This window comes from Nesoenas mayeri (genome assembly GCF_963082525.1).
Source record: "Nesoenas mayeri genome assembly, chromosome: 1".
In the NCBI taxonomy this organism is placed as follows: domain Eukaryota; kingdom Metazoa; phylum Chordata; class Aves; order Columbiformes; family Columbidae; genus Nesoenas; species Nesoenas mayeri.
The window spans coordinates 79,239,778-79,252,159 of NC_137541.1; the positions used below are offsets into that span (position 1 = coordinate 79,239,778).

General features: G+C 36.5%; 1 protein-coding gene across 3 annotated transcripts in view; it reads right to left on the bottom strand.

Annotated features, from left to right (window-relative positions):
* Window positions 1-12,382, bottom strand: part of AEBP2 (AE binding protein 2) — a 49,549-nt gene that overhangs the window by 21,929 nt on the left and 15,238 nt on the right. For all 3 annotated transcript variants that reach the window (XM_080349037.1, XM_080349036.1, XM_080349035.1), the window contains exons 2-3: window positions 8,167-8,374; window positions 5,029-5,136 (exon numbers count right to left, since the gene is read on the bottom strand). In XM_080349037.1, the coding sequence (XP_080205163.1) occupies window positions 5,029-5,136; window positions 8,167-8,374 (316 nt within the window). The remainder of the gene's footprint in view (window positions 1-5,028; window positions 5,137-8,166; window positions 8,375-12,382) is intronic.

Consider the following 12,382-nt stretch of genomic DNA (forward strand, 5'->3'; position numbering starts at 1 on the left):
ATACAGGGTCTTTTCCAATTAAATTCAAAAGAACTAAATCTCATTTTTAGAATATTCAATATGTAATTTTCCCGATAAATTTAACAGTATTTTAGACATCTGGATAAACCTCCTTATTGTCTCATCACCTAAATGTTCAGGCAGAATGTCTTTACATTTTCTATCTGGATCTGCGGTGCTCTGATGGATAGAAGATATTCTGCCAGGAGAGTAACAGACACTAATTCCAAATGAGGACTGAAGCTGATTGGCTGTGTTTTCTAGATTTCAACAACTGTTACTCTACTGAGAGTCTTACCAAATGCAGTCACCTCTTAATGAATTACGGAAGTTATAAGTGGAAGTATGAGCACCCAATTTAATTTTTATTATTACTTTTTTCTTCCCTTCTAAACAAAGGAATAAAGCCTCTGATGAACCTGTGTACTGTCACTCCTTGTTATTGAAGGCATTTACCCCACATAAGCAAACCTTGCATGACTGATCTTAAATTAAGAGCATAGCCACTGAAATCAGTATGGGAAACCTGTTGTTGGTATACCCTCATATGGTCTTATATTTACAGAAAATTGCTATATGCAATTATTTTGCATAAAGTCTCCCATTGTTTTGTGCTCACTCTACCATTTGCCCTCTCATGATGCCTAACATCTTGTATTTGGTCACTAGACTACATTTTAAGAATTCACTGGTATGTCTTGAAGTAACTTTCAATGCCTTGTAAAGCAATAAGGCATGGTGAGTAGTACTTGGAGTACCAGAAATGATGCTGGAAAATGAAGGCTTAACTATTCAAATAACAAGTATTTGTAACATTCAAGGTTTGGACAAGAAAGATAAAGTGAATGAAGAAATTCTCTCGGCTTGCCAAAGACTGTTACCAGTATCAGTTTTCTAACTCAGCAGATTATTCCTCTAGATCCACATGTCTACATGTTCTGAAAGCCTGAAAGTTTTTAAATTGCTGAACCCTCAAACAGGACCACCTCTCCATGTTGGTGATACTGCACAACACCCCACCAGTTTCTAAAAAGCTGCAAAATTATGTCATAACAAAACTAAAAAAGAATATTTAGGTTTTTTTCCTCTATCCACTCTGAATGTAAAATCATAAACATGAACATACTAAATGTCTTCAGAGAAACAATTACATGCTCTGAAAATACATATATTAATGTCTACAGTGACAAAAATAATGAAAGCATGTCTAGAAACAGACTGCAATAAGCGAAAACTTCTAGCAGCATAAGAGCAATGAAATTCAGATATTAAGAGGAGTGGCATAACTTCAAAAATACCTAACAGTGGGCCAAAGAAGGTCGGTAAGTTCTCAACCAAAACAGCTTTCTGGAATAATGGTTTGTCTGCCTGTTCCTCTTGATATGAAAAACAAAACTAGGAAACTGCTTACCAAAAGCAGGATTGAAAAAACATGCTGCTTTGCAGAAATAGTATTTGACTAGAGACTGAGAACCAGCAGCCATGAATGATAACTATATCTCATTAGATGGACACTTCTTTGGTAGAGGGATTGGTGTGTATCCTAGGAAAAGATAGTTTACCAAAACAAAACTTAGTTATGATGTCCTCAAAAAAAAAAAAAAAAAAAAACACCCCCCCAAAAAAAACCAAACCAAGCAAAAAAAATCCATCCATGTGGTCTACATGAAACCCAAGGGCATCAGTATTAGAAACGTAGAAAAAAAGGGGAGAGGAATAAACAGAAAAGCATTCTGATGACCAAAGGGGAACCAAGGTCCTAAATGCTGCCCAAAAAAGCTAGGGTATCTATTTTGGTTTTATTTGGTTTGTTTTTGTAGTTGTTTTCCTCTCCTTAGTTCAGCAGATGGCTCAGATATAAAATGTCTCCTCCTTTTAAGCTGGACCTACACTACCAGGAAATTGCCCCATATAAAAATGGGGCTAGCATTCAAAAAAGTCTCAAAAATAGGTATTCATAAGGAAATTTACCTTTTCTGTGACAGAGGTATTGCAATATTGATGCTGAGGTGGGACTCACTAAACCACACAAACAAACAGGAGAAACTTATGAAAACATGAAACATTTTGCCTTTGTAATTTAGAAGTGGGTTCATTTCTGTGACAAATAAATTACACAGTCACAAAATGTATATGAATGCATAGAAAGGTCAGGTAAACCCACAAAAGGCCTTCTAATATGAAAGCACAGCAGCTCATTTAAAGCCAGATACAGGTTTTAATCAAAAGACACCACCATGTGTATCACAAAAATAGAAAATGAAAACTCAAATGGGCAACTACATAAAAAGAGTCTACTTAAAAGCAGAAGGGTGACAGGACAGGGACATATCCTTTAGAGTAGTTTTAATGCAAAGGAGAGTGTTATGCCTGAGACAGTCCCCAACTGCCTTTCAATGTAAGAAAATACTTTTGTCCCTTATTTTGACTAAAATAATAGGAATATAGGAACCTTCTTTCTATTTATTGCTCTCCTCTGTTCATTAAACAGTTATAGTGTTCTTTTACCTTCACAAAAGTAAATTTTCCATGCTTGTAATTGTCATTCTTCTAGCCAATATTGCTTGCTTTTCTCAAAAACATCCTGAACAGTAGTTCTTTAGGCAACAGCACACACCTATCTTATTTCCATTATTGCCTTTTAACAGCTTTCCTCAACAATCCTGACATTTTTTGTTTGTTTTTAATAAAACACTGAATGACTAGGTATTTTCAGCAAGTTCTCTCAAATGACAGACTCCTTTTATGCTCAAGCATATGCTCATAGGGCAAGAGAAATTTGTGATTTAGGTTTTGGGAGATATTTTGCTTTCAGCAGTCATCAAGAATAAGAGATCTTTAACCTAACCCTGACTTGAAAAAGTTTGGCTTTTCCTAAAAGGTGAGCAATTAAGATTTGTAAGAACAGCAAAATGCACCAAATGGAAACATTTGGTCTGGTTTTGAATGACTGCCATAAAACAATTAATAATTGCTGTTTCAAGACCAATCAAGACTAATATCCAACACTTTCTTAAGTGTATCACAATAGATTTCAAAAGCTTGTAAAAGAAAAGAAGGAAAGGGGGCTAGTTAATTAATAGTTTGCTATCACAGAGACTTACATACTTGGCTACCTCATGTGAGCCCTTAAGCCTATATGCACCATAAATGACAGGGGAACAAAAGATGTTAGAAAATTCTATTCAGACCACAATTATCCTCCATTTAAATCCCCCAGGAACAAATTGAAAAATAGAGAGAGGAAAAAAAAACCAAACAAGACAAACCAAAGACAACAGTAAGAAAAGATACTGAAGTGACACTGAGCAATGACAATTAACTACTGCAATCCTAGTCTGCGTTTTGTTCTCTCCCTTAGTATGAACAGAAAGTACAGAAAATGAGCTGGTGAAACTACACATATTCAACACAAGATTATTATTGTCAGAACTATTTGTTTTAAATTTAGGGCTCTAGCTGTAACCAGCCTAGCCAACTTTTACTGACTTCGCTAGGTAAGTCTGACAGACTCAAAAGTAGTACTGGTATTTCTGAGTTATGCCCACCTCTTTTAAACCAAATGTCTCTAAAACTAAGTTTCTTTCATCTAGGCCAGATAAGTATACCAATTACCCTACTGAAGGACTTTCCTTCAAGACCAAAGCTTGTCATTATACCTTAAGCTATATAAAATATTTGATTCCAAAATGAGAAAACCTAGGGTCCAAATTTCCTTTGATGACTTACAAAAAAACAAAACAAAAAAAACAAAACAAAACAAAAAAATCAAAACAGATTAACACTTAAGATCAGATCAGCCACTGGAAAAATAATATCTGCAAACTTTCAGGGATCTATGACCCTTATACTCTGTTTTCAACCTTATTCCTTTGAACAAAGGCTATGAAAACCTCAAGAGCAAGTTTCCTGTTGTTATTCACTCAGTCAGAAATTTTCAGACTAAACTACACAGTTCAGTACAGAAAAAAGTCTGATCTTTATCAAAAAACTCTTTCACCTGCACCACACGATTTTTACTAAGTTTTGAGTTTAGTTTTGAGTCCTGTCACAACTACTGTTATAAGTTGTGCAGAAGAAGTAACTTCTGGAAGCCATCACCGTAACAGTATTTTTTAGTAATAAATCTGCCTTAAAATATATATTTAAAAAAAAAAAAAAAAAAAAAAGCCGATGCTATTACGTGAGAAGAAAGAAAGGAGAGGGAAGTGGAGAAACAGTGACTAAAACCTGGTGGGGTTGGGGGAGAAGAAAGCACAAAATGCTACCTAAGCTTAAAAAACCCTAATAATTTTCATATCCTACATGGAAGAACTTCAGGCTGAAGTAGTGTGGGTGGGACTTACCATCAAGTGATCCAGGACTGACAGCTATGAACTGCCCCAACTGTATCCATAAGAGGATGAAGCAACTCATTAATAACGGATTGGTGGATATGGGAATGATAAACACTACTATACCTAGAATTGCAGGTACAGATTAGGGGGAGAAAGAAAGAGAAAGTTAGAAAATACTATGCAGGATATACAGTCAGCTAAACGGTCCTGCATTCCTGACTTTCTTATTATTCTCAGAGAGGTTAACCATAAATAGCCACTGACTCTGTTTCACTGGATTTTGTTAACAAAACCAGCTCTTACTCAAGCACAGAATGTGCACCATCAGGCATGACCCAAATTTTAATGTGGAAGTATAAAGGATGAGGCAAAATTTCTCACTGTTACGGTCTAAAAGCTCAACTAGAAAATGCACAAAATACTTGAACTTCGGCACTATTTAGACTCCCCTACCATTTATAGATCAACAGAAACAGGGACAGAGAAGCAATAATTTTATCATCTTCATGTGTTTTCATAACAGAACAGGACCTTTGGGCACAATTATTGCAAAGATGAAGGCTCAGCTCACTGCATGCTTTTTAACAAATCCTCCTGTGATGGCATTTTTCAATTAAATATAACATATTAGGAAAAAATGAACAGGTCTGCTCTTAAAATAAGGGATAATATATCTTACAATGAACCTTACCTTGAAAGGTTTGTCCCCACTGTGTGTCAGCATATGCCTCTGCAACCAACTTTGACTTGTTGAAGGTGTATTATATACTTTGCAACCTTTCCACAAGCAAACAAACACCTAATAGAGTAAAAATGCAGTAAGTTTACACAAGTCAAAAAAAAACCAACCAAACAAAAAAACCACAACACACCACCAAAAAAAACCCCCAACAGATTAGCAGAGAAGCTCACTCTAACAATACAAAGTACTTCAAAGAATTTTGAACAGTAACCATTTATTTTGCAACACACTTCTGTCTCACCAAGGAAAAATAATTACAACCACAAGTATTCAAAAAAGCAGGACACTGGAATAAATATCAAAAAACAGATGCTCCTGCAGATAAACACACTCAAGAGCCACAGCATCCACTGTAAAGAGTTGGTGTTTGTATTCAATATCTGAATCAACCAGATATTGAGACAGAACATTTTTACATGACAAATTTACATTTCTGGGTAGCAGACAGAGAAATTAAATCATTTACTCTCATGAGCAAGTAACAATTTTATTCTTTGAGCATAAAAAAGTAAAAGCTCTTCATTACAGTACAGTTCTTTAGATACCGGAGTTTCATCTTATGGAATACTGGATACCTCTAGTTGAGGCCTTATACTCAATTCTTGATGAAGAAATTTACAATTTCTTATAGGATGCAAAGTCTATGGGTGTTTTGTGATTCCTGTGTACAGATCAGTCACATGCACAATCCTGCATTAAGGGGAGCAGAACTTACTCATGCTGCTTTTCTCTCTCCTTGCATTGTATTTATCTATAATTGAGAGAATAAAAAAGCCTCTCATTAGAATTTCCTCAACAGGTCTGTGTGTGAAGGGGGTACAGCCCTGATTTGCAGCAGCAAAATACAGTCCCCAGGAAGAGTATTGTCCATAATACTGGTTTTCAGAACTGCAGGAAACTAATTGGATTTGAGTTTCTTTTTCTCTTTTGCAGATTAAAAAACTTAATCTTCAAAAGACTGTATTTTCAGAACAAAAGAGCAGCCCCAGGAGTGCTACATACTTGCTATATAATATATAGATAACCCAGCTTACTAAAGCAAAGCTGGAAAACTGCACATCTGGGTGACAGATCCATGTCTACTGACACAGAAGGCCCAACGCCCTAAACCTTTGGTGTCTGCTGGTTGTCGGTTTTGAGATATCCCTGAAGCCACAGAATTGGAATTTCTGAGATTCCTGGCTCTGCAACAACTCCATAACTGTCCCAATATTTTCATCAGCAACTGTAGACTGCAGGGCACTCAGCAAAGAAGTACTGTGAAGTCACAGATTGTAGAAATCAAATCCCTCTAGAAAACAAGCACTTGGTTTTACAAAAATCCACTAGAAGTCCACACAAGGCTTCTTGGGAACCCTTGTCAAAAGGCTGAATCCAAAATTACTTTTACAAAAAACTTTCCTGGCTTCTTAATGAATCTATCTGGTTTGGCTTGGAGCCACTGCCTCAGTATTAGCTCGAAAATACACATTTTCCCATACAAAGATGTTTATCACATTGCTTTTAAGTTCTCAACAAGCAGTTACTACTTCCACTTTTCTTCAAATTTACAGTCGTTGTAGTTGAGCAATATCTGAAAACCAATCAAAACCACAGGAAGATTATGTCTAGCACTACTTGAACACCTCGCCAGCAGGTGGCAGACAATCCTTTGAAACAAAACAGCCAAGATAAGTCCCCTTCCACAGCATTAAGTTGAAGAACTTTTCAAAAAATAAACCAACTCCAGTAGGGAGATAAAAAGTGCAAACTGAATGCAACAGTTTATTAGACACCTGGTGTTTCCAACAAGTTCCTCTTTCAGAAAGACAAATACAGTCTAGTATTTTCTAAATAAAAGTATCCACAAATTATGTTGCATGGAATGTAAGTGAACAGAAATATAATTTAAAAAAAATCCTGAAACACTTGAAAAATCTTGCACTCATGTTTTATGAAATGAAAAGGGGTCATGGATGAGATCAAGATACCCAGATATTCAATTATGTGAGCGCTCACAGGATACCGATACACCTCATCAATTTAATTGTTTCATCCAGGATTCATATAACACTTTTATAAACCTATGCTATGAAGTGAACTACAGACAATCTCATGGGTGGCTCAGAAGCCAGCCCACTGGATGGATGCTTCTGCTTAGAGGTTGAAATGAAAACAGTCACCAAGTATGAGGTTGAAAGTTCAATCATACAAAAAAACATTAGCTAAATACAAACAGAGTCATGGCTGTCTCAGTGACACAATTATGTAAGAAATTATTTAAGGTAACGCAAATCAACACTTTATTTAAGTCTCTTATTCACTCAAGATAAAGTGTAATGGCTTAACATTTTACCTCTGGAGAAGTGACAGAACAAAAAGTCAAAAGATAGTGACCATTCTAGGTTAAGAATTGATATTGGCCCTCCAAGAAATGAAAGAGCTGCAACATACAGTCGCAAAGGCAGACAGACTGCTCACGTTTCATGTGAAGGTAGTTTACATGACATATTCCAGGCATCAAAGGTAATCTGGGAGGTTGGGGAAGCGCAAAAAATACTAGATATAGTTATAGTGAAGGTATACTTGCCATCAGTACTACAGACAGAGCTGTTGAGGTAAGACATTGTACTCTGAAATCACTGAGTCTCGCATCATCCCTATTATATATTCTGTATATCTTTTACCTCATGAAATTCCATTCATAAAAATAATGAGTATATGACTTCACCTGAGTTCATACGCAGTAACGCGTAGACTAGTAGTTTTAAGAAAATGAATTCCAAGTATAAGCACTTACAAGATATACCAACAGCTTTAGGATGTTGAGAAGTTAAGCACAGCTATCAAAAACCTGATAGCTTCAAACCATTTATTAAGAACTTACTACATTCTTAAAGTTAGGCATTTAATTTAAAACACAGAATACCAAATCAAGTGAACTATGCAAATGACAACAGCTGAATGCCTAATATCAGATTGCTGAAGGTCCAAACTTAGTTGCCATTTGCTATGGCACTAGTACTTTAAAACAAAATTTCCTACTGTCATTAAAGAGTAAAACATTGGCAACACCGAAAGAGGAAGAAAACAAAAAGTAACACAAACCCCTCCTCGTTGACCATCCACATGTATGGAGCGAATGTGATCTGCCAAATCCGGACTGGAGCTGAAGCAAGCATGACAATGGTCCCAACAACAGTTATAAGCAATGCTTTTTGCAGAGGAGGCAGGAACTCCTTGTCCATTCATCATAACCGGAGTTGAACGCCCACTGGAAATTGTGCTGTCTACGTCCATAATAGTGCTGCTTATGCTGCAAAACAAAAACAAAAAAAAAGGGAAAGTTTGCATTTGTTGCATGTGAATAGAGCAAATAAAAATATTATCTCTTTGGGGCTTTGTTTCAAATATATTCAGACAGTCTGAAAAGAAACTCTTATACAAACTTACTGTTTATTGCAGTTCATCACCTCAATGAAAAGTCAGGAAATAGCTACTATTACTTGACAGTATAACTTCTGGACACGAGCAACAAAAGGGAGGAATGAAAAATTCTCCCATCACTGACTTGTGTGAAAATTAAATCTCATTATTACTACAGTAATTTTTAAGCTACATTAAACAGCCATACATTATTTTTGTTTCCCAGAAGAAAAATTGCTCCAGCATGGTGTCTATCACATACATGGTCTAAACTAATGCTTTTTGGTTTTGTTGTGTGTGGGTTTAAAACAACAATAACAACAACAAACACCAGAACAACAAGCACCAGAAAACAAAAACCAGCAGTAGTAGGGATATGGCCGGCAGGGGTCATTTCCATCAGCCATTCTGCTCTGTGTCTTGGCAAATACAGAACAGAGTATCAAACTGGACCAGAAAAAAACATTGCAGAGTGTGTATTCTTTCCACATATAAGCAAGAAGGCATGTAGTTAAATGGATATTTTTCCTGAATAAACATTAAATAGCTACTGATGTATTTTCTGTAACCTCGTGAGCCTGTTCTCTGCCTTTTAGGACCTTTATGTTTTTGTCTTCCACAAACCCACAGCATTACAGTACAGCTCATCTTTGAAATGACCTCAGGTGGTCAAATCTCCTGCCCAAACAGGAGCATGTGAGACCAGATTGCTTGTGGTCTTGTCCAATTTAGTTGTTAACAGATGTTTTTTGAAGTCTGGAGTTTCTGCTGCCTTTCTGAACAATTTTCCCAATGTTTCATTAACTCCATTGTGGGGGAGGGGAAATTTCCCAACATCAAAATTTCCACTGTTGCACCTTCTGCCTGTTGCCTCTCATCCTTGGAAGCTGTAGGGCTGAGATGACTCTGACTCCTCCTTTGCTAAACCTCTCTATCAGGTCAGTGAAAAGAGCAATAACCCTGCCCTTCTTATCCTCAAACTGAAGAAATCCATTCTCTCAGCCTCTACATGTATAGCATTTGCTTGAGTCTTCTAATCACCTCACAGACCCTCTACCAGATCCTCTCCAGTATGTATCTGGGATGAGTCCCAAACTGGACACAGAAATCTAGACAGTCTTAATAGTGCCAAGCAGAGTTGAGGTATCACTTCTACTGACCACACAGATACATTTTTGCTAATACAGCCCAGTATGCAGCAGTAATTTTTGCATAGGTGTCTATATATATTCTTCTGAGCAAAATGCAAGGGAAAAAAATCCAATTACATTACTTGAAAGAAAATAATCACTTCCTATTCAGCTCTACATAATATTTACGACTTTCTAAATTGTATTAATGTCATACCCCTTTCCCCCTCCCCAACTCTTGCACATAATTTTTATGCTAAAACATTCTGCTTTTAAAGGTACAGGTGCTGTTTCGTATTTTTGACCACCACTGTTTACATACCCATTATTGTTCTATTACACATTTTGAAAAGGATGAAACAATAACTGCCATTATTAAAATCTTAAACGTGCATTAACAAACATTAGCATGTTTGCTCTGTTGCTCTAAAAGCTTTTACTTAGCTTCTCTTTTTCAATCACTACTGTGCTACCATTTTTTTCCTGTGATAGATTTGGAATTCATCACAGATATTTGCCTTGTTTAGATTTCCATCCCTCACCTCTCATGTGTATTCCACTGCATTTATAAATAAAAAACGCTTTGCCTTACTCAAAATCACAGATTCCCTTTACCAATATGTTAAGCTTTAGTTTTAACTACCCCAAGCAACTTGGCTTCACAAGTGAGTTCTGATCTGAGAGATATCAGCAAGTTAACATTTATGAAAATGCTGACTATCATATCTCCAGTGCAGATCCCTTGAAAAACTTGCAACCAGCCAGTTTTCTCCTATTATTAAAGCTGATTATTCGTACTATTAAAGCTATTATTATTAAATATACCTATAAATAAAAAATAAACCTATTATTAAAGCTATTACTCGTAGGCCTTTGTTTTCCAAGTTAAAGTTTTAAAGAACTTCTCAATGGCTTTTTGCTTTAATAAAAGTAAATCAAATGCATACTCCCTAAATGCTATACAAATGCCATATGCTTCCCCCCCACACTCAATTTCAAAAAAGATCTAGCAATTTACAAGGTACGGCTTCTACCCATGAAAGTCATCCAGGTTTCTTGCCACTACACAGCATTTTTCCATGTGCCCACTATTTTATTTTCTTTCTTTTTCTATACTCTGAATACACATAGCTCTGCAGGATCCCTCCTTACCTTCCTCTTCCCTCCCACTTCCCTTTCTAAGTAGCCTTGGTTCCTTTCAGGACATATAAGCTCACAATCCATGACTAGCAAATAAAAATGGCCAAGAGAAACCTATAGATATAGTTTCGAATCTGTTCAATACCGCTGCTTTTCCCAAAAACTTGATATTTACCAGAAACTAAAAAAAACAAAAAAAAACAAAAAAAACATCAACTAGCACTGAGCTGAAGCTACCAGTACCAACAGAGTTAGCCACTAACTAAAACTACTGGTAATAGTAATTTAGGATCTCTGCAGGAAATTGTCAGAAGCTCTAAGTATAAAATACGTTGCAAGCAACCCCAATTTTTCCATCATGCCAGGACCACAATAGATGCAACTAGGGGTATGACATCTCTCCCTTCCTCAGCTAATACCTAAGCCAAAAATTATTCCCAAAAGTAAAAATATGTAAAGTTGTGTTATGAAAGCAAAGTTTACCAACATGATGATAGGAAAATTGAATAAATAATTAAATGTGACCTCCCACACACCTGAGTCTGAGTTATACAAACGCAGTTTTCTCAAAATCAATACTTAGAGGTAGGTTTGAATGCATACAACATCGCACAGAGCCTGACCACTTCTGTCGCACACAGTAATGTTACACGGATCAGTGGTTCCAACAGGAAGTTGCTTAACCAAGGATGGCAAAGCACTGCAGATACAGCACTCATGCAACAGCTGCCTCAGACCATTTAACATGGATAAGTAGCCATAACTTTGTCACAATTGAAAGGTACCAAAATACAGTACTTAAAGTAGGAGCTCAAATTTTCAAACTATTTGCAGCCAGAGTTTCTACATGCACCACCATTAGTCTCATTCTGAAAAACCCCAGAAGCAAGGATAAACAAACTTCCAGCTAAGAGGAGGTACAGTGCTGGTGACCACAAAGGCAGACTATGAAGGGGTATTTAGCACAGTTCTCTCAAGGGCTTCCTGGTTTTACACCCAGGTAGTAGCAGGAAAGTAATGAGAAAACATAACCCACAACAAGTTCTGTAAAATAATTGACGGAAGGGGGGAGCACAAGCATGCACTCATGCACAAATGTGTGGTTTCTCCAGTTCACGGGCACGCAATCTGGTTAATTTCTCTACACAAAGACTGGAAAAAACAAAAACAAAAACAAACAACCCTCAAATTGATGAACCTGTAGCATGAGAGTTTATTTCATATTGCAAATGCAATGCAACATACCTCAACCACCTTATGATACCAATTCACAGGTCTCTAATTTTACAGCCTAAGGAATGCAAATACTTAGGGGGTTTTTCTGTTGATGGTGCTTGGTGGGTTTTTGTTTTGTTTTAATATGTTTTCCTACCTGTAGATAATTACTCCTGTTTTAGAGAAAAATGGAAAAGGCAACTCGTAATACCAGCCCAGAAAAAGATATTCTGATAAGTAGGGTTATTAACAACATTAGAAACCAATAGCACTTAGAAAGCTGATTTAGTTATAACAGTTTAAATGTTTGCTTGGTTTTGTTCTAATAGCCTAAGTGTTTGCTAAGGGCTAACAGATTAGAGTCGCACACACAATTTCAAAATTTCGTATCAGAGGAACTGGAATAAGTGCTA